The 19,579-nt window shown below is 37.4% G+C and overlaps 2 protein-coding genes across 4 annotated transcripts; both read left to right on the forward strand.

Moving 5' to 3' along the window:
* The first annotated feature begins 344 nt into the window (after positions 1-344).
* Positions 345-10,231, forward strand: LOC145600185 (ABC transporter B family member 26, chloroplastic-like). 2 transcript variants are annotated; one of them, XM_081656083.1, is made up of 18 exons: positions 348-906; positions 1,990-2,117; positions 3,226-3,268; positions 3,543-3,587; positions 3,670-3,792; positions 3,948-4,051; positions 4,658-4,712; positions 4,797-4,867; positions 4,945-5,047; positions 6,136-6,346; positions 6,815-6,888; positions 7,643-7,699; positions 8,278-8,352; positions 8,454-8,528; positions 8,650-8,931; positions 9,121-9,185; positions 9,279-9,339; positions 9,654-10,231. In XM_081656083.1, exons 1-18 carry the CDS (start codon positions 451-453, stop codon positions 9,732-9,734), a joined length of 2,109 nt encoding a protein of 702 aa, XP_081512209.1. In that variant the 5' UTR covers positions 348-450; the 3' UTR covers positions 9,735-10,231. The 2 variants fall into 2 exon arrangements, with proteins under 2 accessions (XP_081512210.1, XP_081512209.1); XM_081656084.1 differs by lacking the exons at positions 8,454-8,528; positions 8,650-8,931; positions 9,121-9,185; positions 9,279-9,339; positions 9,654-10,231 and having other exon boundaries at positions 345-906; positions 7,993-8,346.
* Positions 10,232-10,678: 447 nt separating this feature from the next.
* Positions 10,679-19,303, forward strand: LOC145601028 (uncharacterized). Of its 2 annotated transcripts, XM_081656935.1 has the most exons (12): positions 10,679-11,151; positions 12,403-12,451; positions 13,054-13,479; positions 14,481-14,797; positions 14,876-15,070; positions 15,159-15,350; positions 15,454-15,528; positions 15,602-15,668; positions 15,767-16,820; positions 16,910-16,966; positions 18,472-18,546; positions 18,834-19,303. In XM_081656935.1, exons 1-12 carry the CDS (start codon positions 10,789-10,791, stop codon positions 18,901-18,903), a joined length of 2,940 nt encoding a protein of 979 aa, XP_081513061.1. In that variant the 5' UTR covers positions 10,679-10,788; the 3' UTR covers positions 18,904-19,303. The 2 variants fall into 2 exon arrangements, with proteins under 2 accessions (XP_081513061.1, XP_081513062.1); XM_081656936.1 differs by lacking the exon at positions 18,472-18,546.
* Positions 19,304-19,579: the final 276 nt, after the last annotated feature.

The following is a 19,579-nucleotide window of genomic DNA, read 5'->3' on the forward strand; positions in this document are numbered from 1 at the left end:
AGCCATTTTGAGCAGGTTTGGGCCTGGGATTTTCAGCCTAAAACTAGGCCTGACCCAAGAAATTGGCTGATTTTAAAAACTCGAACTCGGACCAAAACCATCCCGGCCTACCCATTGATCAGGTTTAAGGGCTTATTCCGATTGACTGAGCTGAGCTAAACTGAATATTTTATAAAAGGAGGATAATAAGAACTTAACTAAATTGAAAATAATATGAAGAGAACAGACCCTAAACCGTCTAACTTCACCAACCAACACAAGTTCAGCACATTCCTTGACTTAGAAATTATAATAAAAAAAAAAACAAAAAAGAACAAAAAAAGAACGGATAAATGAAAAAACCAAGGAATTTCTGGTGTGTGTCTTCTTTACGCAGCATAATATCAACGGTAGACTTAGCACTTCAACACGGTAGAAGTAATAATTACACAAACTCATACCTCATCATCAATGGCGCTCTCTACCTTCACCTTCAAACTCACCCCTCCACTTCCTCTTCCTCTCCGCCATTCTCAACCACTTCCAAACCCTCGAATTTTCTCTCTCCTCCCCACACCATGCTCAACCCTTCGCCTTCCTCCTCCTTCCAGAAACTTCCTCCGGCGCCGGCGAATTCTTCCCGTCAATGCGGCGGCGTCGGTCAACGGAATCTCAATTGCTACTAATCCAGAGAATCAAGAATTTGAAGAAAAGGTTGAGTTAGGAGAGAGAATTCGACGGATTTTTGAATTTTTGCCGGCGATTTTGCCCGGAGGAAAATGGTGGAAGTTGTCTGATGAAGAAATTGAGGTTGATCTTAAAGCGAAGCCGGTGACTGTTTGGAATGCGCTTCATCGGATGTGGACGTTGGTGAGGAGTGATCGTTGGGTCATTTTTGCTGCCTTTTCTGCTCTAATTATCACTGCGGTATATTCTCCCATATCTTTTACTGTATATTATTATGGTTGTGTTTATGCGCATTAGGTGTTTATGCCTGCTATCCAATTTTAATTTTTGATATAGTATTCTAATTAAACCTGTAATTGTTGCTTAATTTGCTATGGATTAAGGATATGGCGAAAACTGAAAAGGTGGTTTGTTAAGGTTCGAGCGTGCCGAAATTGATAGTTAAAAAGGTTAATTGAAAGTCTAAAGTTGATTGAAAAGGCGGTTGGAAGCTGAAAACTTAGATGCTAATTGGAGTTCAAGGTGGAAATATTTTAGAAGCTACATCATCTAGTTTGTTGCAAAAGCTAGCTTTGCTTACCAAAATGTCTGAGTAGTATCTAACATGAGTTAGAGAGGGTTTAAATGCTGGAACGCCTGACTAGAAGTAACATTATACTCTCTCGGTTTGAATTATTACTTGTTAGTTGTTACATTGGCTCACTTTTATTATTTCATAATACTTGTGTCGCCTCTGAAGAATACTGATGGAAGCATTCAAAATTAAACTTGCCACTTTATGATACCTTACTATGGATCATTTTTAGAAGTTTATGCTCATTGTTTTGAAGCAATTACACATTTGAAGAATTGGATTAAAAAAAATAAAAGTACGTAAATCATACCTAATACTTGTTGAGTAGTGTTGTGACATGAGTGAAAGTAAAGACATGCTTATTTCAGTTGATCTTGGCTAGTTACAATTGTCAGTATTAGGTTTATAACCTAATTGAAAGTGGTCGATTAATAGTGTACTCAGTAACTCAGTGTTGTTACTGGCTCATGGTGAAGCAAAATGCTTGGCTATTAAAATTTCCGTCTTTTTAGATAGCAACTACTAGGGTGTCCATTGTTCGTATAAAAACTGAAATCCATGATTGTCACTATCTCTAATTTACAGTGCTCATACTTTTAGTTTTTTTATGAATGGATAAAGGGATCTATGTGACTATGTCTGATACTTATGCAGTTTTTATGACTTTGCTTGTTTAACAAGTCTAATTGATAGCAGATGTTCTGTTCATGTGTTTGATGGAAAAATGGTGCTTTGTTTTGCCCTTTCAGCTTGCAGAGATCTCTATACCACACTTCTTGACAGCATCAATCTTTTCAGCACAGAGTGGCAATGCTATGATTTTCCGTCGAAACGTGGTTCTTTTGTCTATTTTTTGCATCATTGCAGGAATTTGCAGGTCAAAATCTTGTATGGTCAATACATCCTTTTTCTCTGAACTATAATATAGGAGATGACACTTTGTAGTTTTCCTAGTTCTTATGCCTCAACTTTTGCTGATTTCCTGTCCCTTGAATCATCCTTTGTGAGTTTGGATGTTGGTCTAAGCATACATGTCCACACTTCAAATGTAATGAATTTCAACAATGTTGCTTGGCCTTGTTTTTATGCAGCAATTTGATATCATATTATGTTGGCATGGATTGCATGTTTGGAATGACTTTTTGAAATATGTAGACGGTGATGAATTGCTGCTTGATATCATGATATGTTTCATGTTGGTCACCTGATAGGTAATACTACCTCCGATTACTTTTACATGCAACTTTGGAGTATTATTTAAGAGATATAAAATGTTCCAAAGTCGCATATAAAAGTAATCGGAGGTAGTAATTAGGTTTTATCCCATGGCTCAAAGTCTCAAACCTTAGTTGTCAAAAATATCGGAATATTGTGTTAAAAGTTTGAAGGCATTACAAAGCTTCTTGCAATTAATTTTATGGTCCGAATCTTGTCGGTCAATGTGCCAAGTTATTGTACTTACTATCTACCTTATGAAATCCTTGACTGGCCTGCTTTTTACTAAGTATTATTCCTTATATTAGGTTGACAAGAGCTGGGGAATGCTAGAGACTACTCTGTGGTTCAATTTAGTGTGATTTATTCACGGGACAACATTTCATTGAACTGCTGACATGCTTAGCGAAAATATCAAGTATACAAAAGATGTTCCATGTGATGGAGATTAATTAGAACTAGTCATAAGAAAGTCCATGTTAAATGTTTAGTGAGAAAGTTTAACTTTGTCATGTACTTTTTTATCTACTGTTGGCCCTTTATTGCACATCAATGTTATTGGGTATTTGGGTATTTTACACTGTTCCCTTAAAGCCACGTGGATTTTCAGGGATCAAGTCTTGGGAAATTTGAGTACTGAGATAGCCTGAATTTGAAATCATAATTTGTTGAAGTACAAGTTGATGTTTGTGACAATAATTTTAGTATAAAATATATGTACAGTTATGTAATAGAGCAACTGACTTGTAACATGTTTATTTGAGCTACAGTGGCATAAGAGGAGGCTGTTTCAGCGTTGCAAATATGATCCTAGTGAGTGGAGGTTTTTTGTACATACTTTTCTTTACTTGTTCTGATTTGTAAATGTCCACTGGCTGCATCAGTCATCCTTTCAAACTATATGAACTCCTGGTTTCAGACTTTCAGCTGACCGAGATTTTGTTTCTTCCTTTACAAACTAACATTTACTTGGGGAAAGGGACTAGCTCAAATTCAAAAAAAAAAAAAACTTCTTCCTTTTAATTATTGTTTGGCATCTTGTTTTGCTCATCTTGATCATAGACTCATAGTTCATGCTCATATGCAGGTCAAGAGAATGAGAGAAACGTTGTATTCCTCACTCATGCTTCAGGTGCTGAGCCTTCATATTGGTTCCAAGACCCTCCTTGGGATATAGAAATTTAATGTATTGATATGAGTCATTCTCTCTGTAGGACATATCCTTTTTTGATGCTTCAACAGTCGGTGATCTCACTAGCAGGCTCGGGGCAGATTGTCAGCAGGTGTCTCGTGTGATTGGAAATGATCTTAATTTGATATCACGCAATATTCTGCAGGTTCTCCTTTGCCTTATGCTTGTCTGGAATGTTTACCCTTTTTTTTATTTTTTATTTTTTATTTTATTTTTTATAATGTTTTATTTTTTGTATGCTTAAATTTAGATCTTTGTTATATTTACTCGATAATGTTCACTCTTTGTTTGCTATCTCAGGGCACTGGTGCCTTGATCTATCTGCTAATTTTATCATGGCCGCTTGGTTTGTGCACCTTAGCAATATGCATCACTCTTTCGTCAATTATGATTATATATGGCCAGTAAGTTTTCATGCCATGCTTGCTTCATAAACTTGGAACATAGAATTCCTTTGCTTTCTTACTCTGACAAATAATCTATTATGTATACTCTAGCATTCCAAAATCATGCTCTGAACAATTTCGTGCTGGTCAAAATTAAATGTCGAATCTTGCTTTTAGAGAATACATAGTGAAAAGAAAAGAAATTTGATTTGTCTGGAAAATGTTCCCTTTTAGGATACTTTCCTTGCTTACCTAAATTTACCCTGAGATAAAAAAAGTTCAACATATTGCTGCAGTGCATTTCTAGTCTGACAGATGACCTTATGCTGATCTGTTCCTTTATTTGTTGGAATGAAATTCTGACTTGTCCTTACATGGCCTTCTGTGACCACTAAAAAAATTTAGTCTCAACACACCCCTCTCCTCTTATTTTCGTACCATGTGATTGAAAATTCAATTTCAATATCACACCTGACAACCTAAGTGACTTAGGAAGTCAGAAGAGGTGATTTGTTAATCATGGTTAGTGGGCCATGATTTGGACTTTGGTTATGCATGTTGTCTTTCAGATTTTAACAGCTTTGTCACTTTATTGTGAGAAAGGATCTGAAATCTGTCTTACAGGTATCAGAAGAAGGCAGCAAAGCTGACCCAGGAGTACACTGCCTCTGCCAATGATGTAATGCCCATAATTCTCCTTGTTTTTATTTATTTTTTCTCTCTCCTGGCAACATCTGCTTACTCAGTTTTTTTTGGGACATAGGTCGCTCAAGAGACACTTTCTTTGATGCGAACTGTTAGAGTTTATGGCACAGAAGAGCAAGAATTAGGAAGGTGGGTATACTTTATAAAAAAAATCAAACCAGGCTGTTTGTATGGTAAACAAATGAGCTACATTTAATTGTGGATAGGTATGAGGTGTGGCTGGAAAGATTAGCTGGTATCAGCTTACGACAAAGTGCTGCATATGGACTTTGGAATGTCAGCTTCAATACTCTTTATCACTCAACGCAGGTTTGGCACAATTTTTATCAATTTTTTTTATTATTATTTTTTTATTATTTATTTTTATGTAGAAATACTCAACTTATGCTTGACCACTTTTATATTTGTGCGATTTGCAAAATCGTTGGCATTTTGTATACGACAAAAACCATTTTGGACCAAGCTGCGCAGCATTACTTTTCTGATTATTGATATGATTGGATAAAATAATGAAGGAAAAATACAAGCATTGTCTATCAAGATGCTAATCTCAGATTTTAATATTGTATACTACTGCATAGTGCATACCTTTTGGCTACTTATTATTTGAATGCTTGTTGTTAACTTTGGGCTGAGTTGATTTAAAAATTCTGGTACACTTTGCTGGTTGCTTTTGTCTATTGGTGTCTATCACATTTTGCTTTCATACCAAAATTCTACTTCTAGGCTATGTGCACTTTACTTGATTTGATCTGATGTGATTTCCTGACTTGACCAAGCTTTGAGTTTATGTGTACATTTTTTTTTGGGTGTAGAGAGAGCACAAGGGCAAATGATGTAGATGGGATTTGATCCCAGGTCTTGAGTACCACTCCTTAAGACTTTATTCAACTAAGCTAGTTGATCATCCACTATATGCACAAAAATCCTAATTAAATGTTAGTTAATGGGATGTATTAATGGGTACTTTCCAAACATGGTGGTTTTTTTTTTTTTTAAATTATAAATAATATTTTTAAACTACATATCTATTTATTTGTTTATTTATTTTATTTTATTTTATTTTTATTTTTTTTGTTTTGCGATAAACAAACACAATTAAAATGATATGGTTTGATCTAATCTGATCATTTCTGATAAAAAGGAAATGTTTACTTAAAAATGTTGAACGGAACGTAGCCCTAGTCTTGAAGTCGTGCCCTTACAGTAAAAGCTTGAACTCATGTCCTTAGAGTAAAAACTGCTGTTTGTGCTCTTGATTTTAGCTATTATACCCAATTTAGCGTCTCCAGTTTTTGGTAATGGCTCCCAACAGTGTTAGATTATCTTTTTTCTAAACTTTATGAGCCTAAATTCTTGGTATTGTGAAAACTGACATATATCTCTTCACCATTTAGGTCATTGCTGTGCTGGTTGGGGGAATGTCTATTTTGGCCGGTCGTCTAACAGCAGAACAACTAACTAAGTTTTTGCTATATAGTGAATGGCTAATCTATTCCACTTGGTGGATAGGGGATAATGTATCATCATTAATGCAGTCTGTGGGAGCAAGTGAAAAAGTATTTCAGCTGATGGATCTTGTGCCTAGTGAACAGTTCATCTCGGAAGGTAGTTTCTCAGATTTAAGGTTTTTCTTGGTCTGAAAATTAGATATGTATAGAATAAAGAAGAACAAAATTCACTAGGATTAAGTATCTGGATTCTGGACCTCTCAGATCAATATTTTTAATGTTTTTGCTTCCTGAACTTGGTCCTGACATGGTCTCCTCGCTCCATTGAAATCCTTGGTTGCTCTTTAAAACTGTGACTACTTATTTTGATTGTGCTCTTATGATATAATGGCTTTACGCATTCTAACTCTGGACCTCTCATATCAATATCACTATTGTGAATTTTGTGATCCTTTTTTATATTAGTTGCTTGGCTATCCATCTCACTATTTATTAGAAAATAAAACATGCCTTGGCATGCAACTTGTGTTTCTTCTATGCTTAAGCTTTAGCTCTTATATGTGAATATGTGATCACTTATTATTAATAGTTATTTACTATTTTACTTTTTGGAAACATGATGCAGGATTGAAACTGCAAAAACTGACTGGGCATATTGATTTTGTGGATGTCTCCTTTTCCTATCCGACAAGGCCTGAGGTATGTTCAATCTTCAGAGACTCTAATGCTCGGTTAGCACATAACCACTAACTCTGGTAGTGTCTCGAATTGTCTTATACTGCACATGCTATAATATGCTGGTGTAGCTTGGATGATGTGTGGACTGTGGAACTTGAGAGTTAAGACCGTGGAACTAAGCAAGTAGGCAGGATGGAAGTATTGTACTACCTTTGTTTCATACATTTTGCAACTTTTGCCAAAAATGGATGCTACACATTATTTGCAACTAATGTTTTCTTTCCTTTTTAGGTTGTCAGTTCTCTTTATCTCTCTCCTCATCACATGCATTCCTGTTTTTTTCTCTCTATCTTACACTCACAAACAAATTTTGCCTAAGAGTTCGTGCACTCTTCAAAGTTGCAAAAAAATGTGAAACAGAGTTAGTAGCTTAGATGCCTTGTGAAAATTTAGAGATGCTTTTTTTTGGGTAGCTTGTCTTTCATATTCTGAGCAATGAGCTGTGGCTATCCTTTTTTTTTTAATTCGCCATCTCTTCCAAATTGTATTCTCTATCACTAAATTGCTTGAACCATTTGGTATAATATAATACATTCGAGTGTAAAAATCAGAAATGTAGGTTTCATGTATCTCAGAACTGTAATTCAGATTACAAAATACCATAGTTTAGCTCCTTGTAGTGACTTGTCAATTGCAACCTGAAAGTTTATAAGGTTCCAGCTCTTATTTAGCTGCTTGCACTATTTTATGTGACTAACATGCTAAGTTTGAACAGGTACATGTAGTAGAAGGCATTAATGTTTCCATGCACCCCAATGAAGTTATTGCTATAGTAAGGGACTACTCAATTCTTTCTTTTTCATTATTAAAATTTGGTACTTTGGTGTTAACGATGAGTTTAAATTCTTTGTTTGGGTGTTTTTTTTGGGGGGAGGGGGTGTTCTGGATTTTTGAAAAAAATTCAATTACCTTTTGTGGAGTAGTGACGTTGAAATTCATAAATTATCACCAAAAGAAAAAACTACCGGAGCCCATTCTGGAGGGGCTAGGGTCCCTGCCACCCATTGGTTCTTCCATCTGCCCTTGTATGGTGCCCACTTAGTCCAATCAATCACAGACTTGTAGTCTTGCTTTTCATGTTTGCCAGGCTTGAGCACAGAAGTTTTCAATTGCCCTGGACCTAGTTGGGCCAGTGGGTCAGCTAGCTGGCAGTTCCACCCCCCCCCCCCCAACATAGCTCTGACGGCCTTACATAGTTACATGAGGAGAGGAGGAGCCTGGGGCTTGTGCAAACGCTTGAACAATAAATCAATAGCTCATCAGCATTTGAAAAGGGACTACTAATAGTATTTAATTTCCTTTCTGTATAATGGCATTAAAGACCCATTTTTAATCAAGTTATTTTGTCAGGTTGGTCTTAGTGGCAGTGGTAAAAGCACAATCGTGAATCTTCTTCTACGTCTTTATGAGCCAACTGGTGGTGAGGTATGTGTGTCTTAGATTCCGAATGCTTGTTCTCTCTCATACTATAGGTTTACACTCTCTCAAAAGAATACTTATTTCTTTTGCCTTATCCTTTTCTGCAGATACTAATTGATGGCTTTCCTCTAAAGAAGTTGGACGCTCAATGGTTGAGAGCAAGGATGGGATATGTGGGCCAGGTTTTTGTCTTGCACTTTTGAGTTAAAGCTTGATGGATCAGCCAGGCAGCTAGTAACCTGCCTGTGTGGTAATAGAGATATAGTTTTCACAACCTACCATGCTCACACATTCTTTGAACAGGAGCCTCGGCTTTTCCGAATGGACATAAGCTCAAACATTAGATATGGGTGTCCCAGAGAGGTCACACAAGAAGATGTTGAGTGGGCTGCTAAGCAAGCTTTTGCTCATGACTTTATCTCATCCTTGCCCAATGGTTATAATACCATTGTTGATGATGATCTGCTCAGCGGTGGACAAAAACAACGGATTGCTATCGCTCGAGCTATCGTCAGAGATCCAGCCATTTTGATTCTCGATGAAGCTACTAGTGCCTTGGATGCAGAAAGCGAACACAATATCAAGGTTTGTGTATAACTCAACCAGGATACACTCAACCATGGGAAATATCATGAGTTCCTTGAAACAAAAATATTGATAAATCCTTCTGAGTAGCTGTATTAGATTGCCTTTTTTGTCTCCTTCAAAAAAGTGGGGAAAAGAATATGAAAGGAGGGTATTTTGACATGGCTATTTTTATCAATTTGTATGTAGGGCGTTCTTCGTGCAGTAAAAAATGACTCGCGATCGAAGAGGACTGTCGTAGTAATTGCACATAGGTCTGTCTATCACCTAAAAGCCTTTAATGAAAAGTGATCACACACATTTTCACGGCTTCTCACTGTGTTGAATTTGATGCTCCATTTATGCAGGCTTTCAACAATACAAGCTGCTGACAAAATAGTAGTGATGAGTGGTGGTCATATTGTCGAGGTAGGTCATGTCATAAATGATTGACAATCACGATCTTGATTCTCAAGCCTCTGATTTGAAGCTTTCTAATGTATAATATGTGTTATTTGGCACGATGTTCTAAAATTCCCACCAAGTAATGGTAGAAAGTTGATGAGATAGATGAAAATTTTAATTGCAAATGTAAATTGACTTATAGGCAACTAGCTGTAGGTGAACTTTTTATGTGCAAATTTATCCCTTTGGTGTCCAAAAGTGATGTCAATTTTGTTCTTCTGTGGCTGTTTTTTTTTTGTTCTTCTGTCGTCTTTACGAGTCCAGTTTTATCTGTGTAGGTGGGTTGTCACAAGGAGCTTCTTCTAAAGGATGGCTTGTATGCAAGATTAACCCGTAAACAAGCAGATGCTGTGGCTTGAAGCATTGAGCAATTCCATGAAAGTTACTTGCTATGAAGTACAGAACACATTGGTGCGCTGTTTTACCTTTCTTAACAGTAGTCTTCTACTGCAGTCACGACCCACGAGAGGTTGAACCAAACATGGTTCAGCTGCTGATCTGTGAATTAGGCAAAAAGTCAAAATTTTCATGTAACAGATCCAATGAAGAAATTGTGCATTGGTGCTTTGGTGGGTTGATGGACTGATGGTGGCGACCACATGACTTAAAAGGCGCAGCTCAATTTTTTGATGTAGCTGCGACACATTGTTTTTCCTTCCAATTTTTATATCATTGTGTATTAATAATCCAATATATAGAAACTAGTTAGTTCAATCTGGAATTTGTCTAACTTGCAAGTGTACATTATACAGTATCACATCAATCAGTGCGCATTTGCACCTTCTTGTGCCGTTGGATTCTCCTTGTAACAGTATATGTTGGATACAATATTGAATATGGAACTTAACTTATAATATGTGGTCTTCTAACTTACCATTTCAGGAGCAAGACAATATTTGGTAGACAAAATGGATTTTGCAATTCTATGAACCTTGACCGTTACCATTTGCTAGTTTGCCCATGGTTGGTTCAACACTTCAACCTAGCTCAATTGTTGGTAAAACAATCAAGGGTTTAACAAACTAAAGCTTAACCTAATGGTAAACTATTCAAATCATACTTGCTGACTTGCACCAAACCCTAATGGGTTTCCATGAGTGATAAACTAATTTGAAATTCGTTTGATTAAAATAGTAAAAAGACAAAATATATGTCAACCAAACAACTACCTTAATCAGTAAAGTTTAGGTGGTGATATCCAAGACTCGGTTTATATCCCTTTTATCGCATCATCACTAAGCGATGGAAATATAAAGCAACAGATCAAAAGCCGAAATTATAATTTGAGTAAAAAATATCCTCCTCACCTCAAAAAAGTGTAACACTTCTTCGTTCTTACCCCAAATCAAATAGAATTGCATCATACTTCTATATCACAGAGAAACGAAAGAATAGAGGAGAGAGAAAATAAAAATGGAGTCTTACCAACAGCCGCACCACCACTACATGAGACCACCTCCTCCGCCACCACCACAACCTCAAGCTCCGCCATCAATGGCGGCTGATCCCCATTTTCCGCACCACAATCAACCGCCGCCGCCTCCTCCGCCGGCAAACTCCTGGTATTCCGGCCAATTTCAATACCACCCTTCGCACTCTCCTTCCCCTCCGCCGCCGCCGCCGCAGCAGAATCAATGGGGCCCGCAACCTCCGCCGCCGCCGTATCCCGGGCACTCTCACCAGCCTTTTCCTGCGCAAGCTTACCCTCCTCCGCCGCCGCCTCCCCCTCGTCCTTCTCAAGCACCCCCTCTTCCTCCTCCTCCTTACCAGCATCAGGTATCTTTTTCTTTTTCTAGGGTTTTTGATTTTTAGGGTTTTTTGTGGTTGATTTTATTTAGGGTGTGTTTAATTTTAGTGTAGGTTTTCTTTTTTGTTTGGGGTTTCTTGGAATTATTTAAGCTAAGCTGTTTTTGTTTTGATTGGAATTGTTAAATTATCTTCCTTTTATGGTTGATTGTTTATGTATACTACTATTGTTTTTGTGGGTAAATGTAAATGTTGACATTTTTGAATCTTGAATGTTGTTGCCTTTGTTTGATGACTTGTGAAGAATATATGATATTCCTGTAACATTTGATTTCAGTTCTGAAATATTGAAGTATGATGATAGTGATTAAAGATAAGTTTTTGCATGTCTTACCGGTTGGGGTTCTTAAGCTCAATGAATGACGATTGTAGCTGCATATATTATACAGATGAGAAGTTTTTGTAAGGGACATTTTGCTTGATTTCTTGTTATCATAGTTGGACATGGTGATTGAGTCAAATTTTAGGGTGTTAAACTGTAGGGTGAACCACGCGCACCTGTTAGCCCCTTGCTTCTTTAAGTCTAGAAGCAAGGAAAAAGCGAGAAGGTAACTTGGTGCTATACTGATGATTTGGCCTGATGATACCTCAGTTATGCAATGGACAGAGTAATGTTTTGCATGCTTCTTCATCCGGTCAATATGTTGTACTTTCACCTAAGATTTAGCCATTTCATGGAGACTTGTAGTAATAATGAACTGGTTTGAATTTATTTAAAATGCTATCAGTTTAGTGGTTCTATACCATGAGCACCTGTTAGCCTCTTGCTTTTTTTAGTCTGGAAGCAAGGAAAAATCGAGAAGGTAACTTGGTGCTATATTGATAATTTGGCCTGATGACACCTCAGTTATGCAATGGACAGAGTGATGTTTTGCATGCCTCTTCATCTGGCCAACATGTTTTACTCTCACTCGAAGATGTAGCTGTTTCATGTAGACTTGGAGTGATTATTACAACTCTTTTACTGCCTTTGTTGATGTTCCAATATGAATTATCTTATATGATATACTCCGTGTATTATGACTCCTTCCATATGCATTAAACTCCTTATTATTAGTATATTGCTGTGCTCACTTCCAATCTATAGCATCCATATTGCTTTAAGCCTCCCCCACTATACAATACTTTTTGTTTCTTTCTTGTGGCTTGCTGGGATCTATATATATTTGTAATTGTTATTTGTGGCCAGCAGTTATTAAGGTTTTTCTCGATACTTTACAGGATTGGACAAATGCAAATTGGAACCATCATGCAGGTTGGGAATATCCAGGTAAACCATCTCCTTTGGCTATGATAGTTACTGCATGGTCAGATGTTTCTTCTGCAACGCCTTCAGCAATATGCTTATGTGAATTTGGCTACTACTAAAGGGGCATAATTAGTTGTCTCCATAGTCCAAATTCTTAGTGACTTAGCTCTATTGTATTACACTATTGGATTTATCCATATTGGCCATATTCATGGTCTTTTCATTGGGAATTTTATCTTATCAGGATTCATGTTTAGGATTGTAGATAGACATACTATACCTTCAACCTCTAGGCTCTAATGTTTTAATTTTTTTTTCATGAACTCAATATCAGCTCTTACCTTCTTTAGCAGTGTTTATTTGTACGTTGGTCTCGGTTCTGTTCAACTTCTTTTGACTTATAAAGACAATATAAGTTTCAATGATTTCAGAAAATTAAATAATTCCAGATAAGTTCAGCAATAAGGAACAGTGAAAATCAAGTTATGACACTCTCACATATAAAATTTTCTATTGTGTTAATAAGTTCAGACAAATAAGCTGAACTCTTCATCTTCCCCCAATTAAACTGTTAAAACCAAGCAAGGTGACATCTCTTTAATGATCTTATTTCTATGAAACAGCCCATGCAAATGAAGAAGACTGGGAAGCCAAGGCAAGGGCTTGGGCATCTGCCAGGTCTGCGATGGAAAGTCAGCCTCAACAGGCACAGTTCACATCAGTGGTACGGCAAGAAGAGCCATCACACTATGCAAACCAGTATTCCCAACCTGTTGAATCTCATTATCAAGATGCTCAGCAAGCTTCCTATCCCTCATCTGGCTATCAGAATTATCAAGCATCAAGTGCACCTTTAAATAGACCACCGATGGTTCATCAGCAGGAGCCTGCATCCTTCAGTTCATATGCCCCAGATGCGCATCTCTCATACGCTACTAAAGATGGAGCTCTTGGTGGAGATACGAGTGCTGCATTTCCTCGCCATCAAGGATCAACAAGCTCTTTTGTTCATCAGCAGGAGGTACCTTCTAGTTATTCTTCTGTTCCAGGTAATTATTAACTTGGAGTTTTGTGTTTTCATGTGAAGTAGCTCACATGAACGATTATGCCTAAAGCTATGACAAGATTGGCTACTCAAATCCTAGCTACTAATGCTTTAACCACATGTTGGATTTTTAGCTAATGGCTCAGAAGAGGACATTTTAGAACCATTTTATGAACTGAAGGTCTTTGTGCAGAGATTATGAATCACATTGTTCAAGAAACTGACCACCTTTTAATAATGTCTTGATGTTTTGGCGTTCTTCGTATATTACATATATGCATATATATTCTTCTGATTGTTTATAAGCTTCCAAATTAAATTCAGTTATGTAGGATACAGTTACACTTACATACTCCTGCAGGTCTTATTTGAGCTATTTTATAATTCATACAACCGTCAGATGCTTGCCTGTATTACCGATGTGACTATAGTATTGAGAGTTTTTTTTTATAAATTTTTAAATTACCTTATCTTTTTAATTACGCTTTGGATCTCGTCTACCAGTCCATATGCTCAAATAAGTTTTTTTGTGGCCAGCAGTTATTAAGTTTTTTCTTTTTCTCCGCCAGTGGGGTTTTCCGCTGCCAGTCCCAAGCCTGGATAAAGGAAGAGGGTTATGCTAGGCCAGTGACAGCCAGTGTAAACTTTGTCACATCGCTTGGCATGAGCCACAATGATTGAGAGTAGTACTAGGATGGGTGACCTCCTGGGAGGTCCTCATGTTGGTTCATGTAGCTGACGCCTGACCCCACTAATGGGATTAAGGTGTTCAAGGTGAAGAAGAAGAAGAATTACCTTTTTAGTGTTTAGCGTGGTAGGATCTAGAATAAGCTATGCCTGTAGTTTAAAAGATGCATTACAAGTTTAGAACAATACCTAAATTTCTGGCTATAATGTAAAATCACTATCCCATCTCATAAAGGATGGTTGAAGCAGAGTATGAGTGCATGTTAGTGTGGATTTGTAGGCATATTGTCAGCTAGTTGATTACAAAACATGTGGCAGGTAAGGAAGATGGCTCTCAGGGACAGCAACATGGACATCCATTGCTTCCTGCTGATGGTAGGTCAGTACCGATGGATCATACTCAGTTTGCATATGGAAATCATGCAATGGATCCAATGGATCAGCCTCTTAGCTTTGCTCCAAGATACAATCATGAAAGTGATTCAAAGATGCAATCCGGCTATCCTGATTCATCAGGTCCTGTAAGAGGAACAGATTCTTTTACTGCTGTGCCTTCTTTGCATGCCTGGTCAGCTCCTGTTGCCCCAGGCGTATCCTATCCACCTATTACACCTGCATTTCCGTCAGCATCACAGGTCTTTGATTTGACATTTTTATATGTAGACTATTAAGTATCTGCTTAAACATAAGCTTATTTTTTAAAACTATTGCAGCATGATCCGTCTATAGGTATACCTCCACATCCTGGACAGCCTGCACCTATGTTTGGAAGAGGCCCAAGCTTTCAGCCAACGGTTCCATCCATTACTTCACCTGTTGGTTTGGGTGCAGGAGGTTCTCTACATTCTACTGCAGCTTTTCCCATCGATGCGTATGGGGCTTCGTTGAGTTCTGAACGTCCTAAAAAGGCATTTTCTTTTGTTCTGACAAGGGTCAATTTTGTTATTTGTTTGAGAAATTGTATAGTCATATCTGCTCCTTTTCTGTTCTTGTTAGGCTGCAGTGCCTAACTGGCTAAGAGAGGAAATAATTAAGAATAAAGCAACAATTACAAGTTCGACACCAGAGCCCTTTAAAGAGGAAAGTCAATCAAACGAAGATGAAATTATTGATAAGTCAACAGCAAAGGGTGATCAGGCAGACAGTAAAAGCATGGATTCAGCCAAGTCAGCTGAAGAGGAGGATGAGGTATTTTATCCTGTGTTTGTTTTAAGCAGGTTAAAAGTGTTCAGCATGATGTTAACTACTCTTGAGCTGATGTTGTTGTATTATAATGATTTCTTTCTCTTAGGACTATGAAGAAGTGCAGAAAACTGCTGCCATCAACCAGGAAATAAAACGTGTTTTGACTGAAGTTCTCTTGAAGGTTGCTATGGGAGTTGAAAGTTGTCTTCATTTTCATGTTTCTGGGTTTATTGACTTTTTCATTGTGCACATAGGTGACTGATGAGCTTTTTGATGAAATCGCCACAAAAGTACTTAGTGAAGATGATCTCGCTGCTGACGGTAATTGTTATGATGCTTGCATGCACGTGTTTTTGTTGCCATCTATTTCGATATTTACCTGACATCTTGGCCCTCTGAATTGGTGCTGTTTCTATCAGCTTTGGCTAAACCTGAGAACCATGTTCCAATTCTCAAAACATCACCACCACGTCCAACTGTTCCAGCTCTTAAGGCTTCTGCTAAGGTCCTTATTCCTGTAAAAGCAAAAGCATCCGAGGGACATGTTAGTGGAGAATCTAGTTCTGGTACTCCTGGGGCTGGGAATGTTTTAGGCCTGGCAAATTATTCCTCTGATGATGAAGATGAATACCAGACTTCAAGCATGTCCAAGCCTGGCAAAGTAGCTGGAGAGAATGGTCATCGACAGCCAGAACTTGAAGACTACAGAAAACATGTGGCTGCTACTGAAGGTGATCGTAGTAATGGCAACCATGATTCTCCTGCTTCTAAGTTGAATAAAGAGGTTCAGCAATCCTCTTCTAGAAGTTCCATGTCTGTGGGTAAGAAAGGTGATGGTGTTGTTGATGATGAACAACCTATCGTTAAGTCTGAATCTGCTAAGTTAACAGATAGTGGTCGCAAAGCAACTGTAAGTGGGCCAGATGTTCTCACTGATAAAGAATATGTGAGAAAGTCAGCCAAAGATGATACCCAGGAAAGAGATGCCAAAAGACGTGATAGACATGAAAGTAAGAGGAGCTCATCTGGAAAAGACAGTTATAAGGAGATAGAGGTTGGTAAGGAAAGGGAAGCTGAGAAGGAGGAGACTCGTGGTAGACGAGATCCAAAGCGTCAAAAGAAGGATAAAACAGAGGATTACAATATTTTAAGAGATCGATCGAAAGAGAATGATGATAAACACGCGGAGAAAACAAGGGAATCAGATTCTAGGAGAAGGTCCCCTCACCATGAAGAGAAGGATGGCAAAAAAGAAAGGGAGAGAGACAAAAAGAGAAGTGGTAAAGATGACGCTGATAAGAAAAAAGAGAGAACAAAGGATGATAAAGGTGATAAATCAAGACACAAGTCCTCAAGTGATGCAAGTAGGCACAAACGAAGGCGTTCCTCATCAGTTGGTAGAGGTAGGAAAAATGAGGAAAGCGCAGTAGTTTCAGATGGTTCTGATGATGAAGCCTCAAACGACTCTAAAAGGTTGATTAAATACCCTTCTATTATCCCCCTCCTGTGTCTCTGGTACTTGCCAATGCCCATTTGTTACATTATTTTGTTTTATATTACAGGAAGGTTCATTCAAAAAGGCGTAATTTGTCTCCTTCTCCTGTCAGGTCTAAGCGAAGGTATGTACCAAATGGTTTCTACATCTTACATATCCCTAAGTGTATCTTTTTATATTTGTTATCATTTTGAATGTGGAACATGTATAAGATTTTCCTCTGGGTTACTGATTTCCTATTTAAAGGAGAGTGCATGTGGTAATTTTGATGGAATTATTGGCTGCTTTTACTCTGAAGTATTTTTTCTGCTGATTTAATTTAATAACTGCTTTGTATTTGATAGAGCATATGTATCTTGATGGATCTGAGAACTTAAGCTGAAAGCTTTTATCCCTCCTCTTGAATGATGAATCCCATATGTAGTACCCAAGATGAAAGTGTACTATTTTTCCTTATTAGAAGTCACCTCTGTTATACAGTACCTCATAACAATCTTACCGTAGAACTGCTGTTTTCTTTTCTTGTTTTTCCTCTTTTTAGCATAATAATTCCAGATTTGGTTGGCATCTGAAAGGGAATTATTTCTGGATACGTACAGTTTCCTGTTTAACTATTGTAGCCTTGTAGGTTTAATGTTAAAATGTGCTGTATGCTTATTTGATTTTGCACAAGCTTGTGCTGTTGGTGTTCTTCATTGCTTATGCTATCTTGGTTGGCTCAATTTAAGCTTGATAAATCAAAATAAAATCCTAGTGCAATGACGACTAATGTAACTCCTGTTAACTGCCTTAAAGTTTATCATTGTGTTGCATTGTAGTTCTTGTTGAATCTTTGTTCTTCAAATGCTTTTTCTTGGCAAAGAGCAAAACTGAAAGTGTGTAATATATTGTGATATGTTTGTGATTTGTGAATTAATTGAGTAGTACTCTGTATCTGGCTACAGTGTTTCTGCAAGATATTGCTGTAATCATAATATAACTCATAAGTATGACATAAATTTCAATTTTTATTTTGGAATTCCTAAAGTGGTTGGCCACTTACCTCTCACTGATACCTTGTACCTGTATATAATTTGTTCACTTTTCAGGACTTATATTGTGATTTGTACGTTTGTGTACTTTCTTTTTACCCCATGTACCTGTGGTTGTAGGTTGTACTGTACTTCTGTGGTTGCTGCTACTGTTACTAATGTTACATCATGACTACAGTGTTATTATTTTAACAATGCTAACCATCATATTCTTTCAATAATCATTTTATAATATATCAACTAGTGTTGATATGTTTTGGTTGACCAGTAGCTTTGGCTTGTGCTTGCAATTTTTGATTTTCTTTTGGGATTTCTCTCTCTCTATCCAGGGTGCATAGAATTGTAGCGTGTTGGCTCATTTATGTTTATTTAATCTGGCACTTAACTTCATGCTTTTAGAGTCTTCTAAGTGACATAGTAAACAGTAAACACCCTTCTCCTTTTACCTGTAGACAGTTCAATTTCCTGTCAATAAGCCAATGTTTATTTCAAGGGTTCTTGTTCTTAAATAGTCCTACAGTGATTAAGGCTTAGCGTCGTGTCTTATATATAAAGTCATTGCTCTTGGGATCTGTATAATGGATGTTTTCATTTTTAGACAAGTTTCACGGTCTCCTCATAGCAAGCATTCACAGCGCAGGCATTCTCCTTACCCTTCTCTTGACGATAGCAGGTATGCTTTGGTGTGATGTTTAAACTTCCTTAAATCCTTAGTCCTTTTTAGTTATCTGTTGCAAAACCGAATAAAAAGCATAAACCAGAAGAAAGGGGAACAACTGTAAAAGAGCAGCGTTTTAGTTATCATTATATTACAACGTATTTATCGTGGGGTGACAGCAGTATATGTATGTAATAGGAGAAAACTCTGTATTACTAACACAGGTTAATGTAGGTGAAGGTAAAGTCTGCCAATTATTATAAAGCTGCACAAATTGTCATAATTTTAATATTTCTACGCAGGGGGAGAAGGTCAAGATCTAGGTCAAGGTCAAAGTCAAGATCAAGATCACCAGTCCGTCGTCATAGATGATCAAACGTACACTGCGCTGAATGATGTTATCAGAGATGGATGAAGTGCTTCTTTCCGCAAAAGTTTTGAGCTCTGGCAGATTCCAATATGAGTTTAAGGCCCCTTCATGTAGGATGTAAGTATAAACTCATTGTCTGATGGTGCTTGCAGGCACTTGAATACTCGAATTCAAAGTTACTGCCGAAAGATATGTGCGAAGCAGTGAAGTTCAGGATATATTCTTGGGTTGCTAAAGCAGATATTCAGAGGGTTTTTGTGCCTTTTGGTGTGTATTCCTTGTGTGATTTTAGGTGTTCTTGTCTCTTTCTTTGTACCTACAAATTTTGTAAAACTGATATGAGGTTGTATCATGTTTTCCCACACTCTGCTTGATATAATTATCTACATGTGAATTTCTCAATCCAAAGCAATGTGCTGTGGAATATATGACTTACACCGGAATTATAAAGTTGCCAATAATAAATCTTCTCGCCAGTCTTCTTAGAATTGCAACAGTTTAACGCTTACTTCTGGTAACACGAGACTTTGATCATAATACTTTTAATACATCACTAAAGCCAGTGTGTTGTGCATCATGCATGGGTCGCCTGTTGCTTTGTTTGTCTGGTAAAAAGAATAGAATTGTGCAAGGGAATTCTTCACTCTCCCTGTATTAATCTGTTATTCAAAGAGTGTT

Source organism: Chenopodium album, chromosome 21 (genome assembly GCF_948465745.1).
Source record: "Chenopodium album chromosome 21, dcCheAlbu1.1, whole genome shotgun sequence".
Taxonomy (NCBI): domain Eukaryota; kingdom Viridiplantae; phylum Streptophyta; class Magnoliopsida; order Caryophyllales; family Amaranthaceae; genus Chenopodium; species Chenopodium album.

Bases quoted from the DNA above. Each gene is read 5' to 3' on its own strand.
- LOC145600185 (XM_081656083.1), top strand. From the start codon at position 451: ATGGCGCTCTCTACCTTCACCTTCAAACTCACCCCTCCACTTCCTCTT. The intron at 8,932-9,120 runs GTTTGTGTATAA...ATTTGTATGTAG, and splicing joins AAAGCGAACACAATATCAAG to GGCGTTCTTCGTGCAGTAAA. The intron at 9,186-9,278 runs GTCTGTCTATCA...CCATTTATGCAG, and splicing joins GTCGTAGTAATTGCACATAG to GCTTTCAACAATACAAGCTG.
- LOC145601028 (XM_081656935.1), top strand. From the start codon at position 10,789: ATGGAGTCTTACCAACAGCCGCACCACCACTACATGAGACCACCTCCT. The intron at 13,480-14,480 runs GTAATTATTAAC...AACATGTGGCAG, and splicing joins TAGTTATTCTTCTGTTCCAG to GTAAGGAAGATGGCTCTCAG. The intron at 16,821-16,909 runs GTTGATTAAATA...TTTATATTACAG, and splicing joins GCCTCAAACGACTCTAAAAG to GAAGGTTCATTCAAAAAGGC.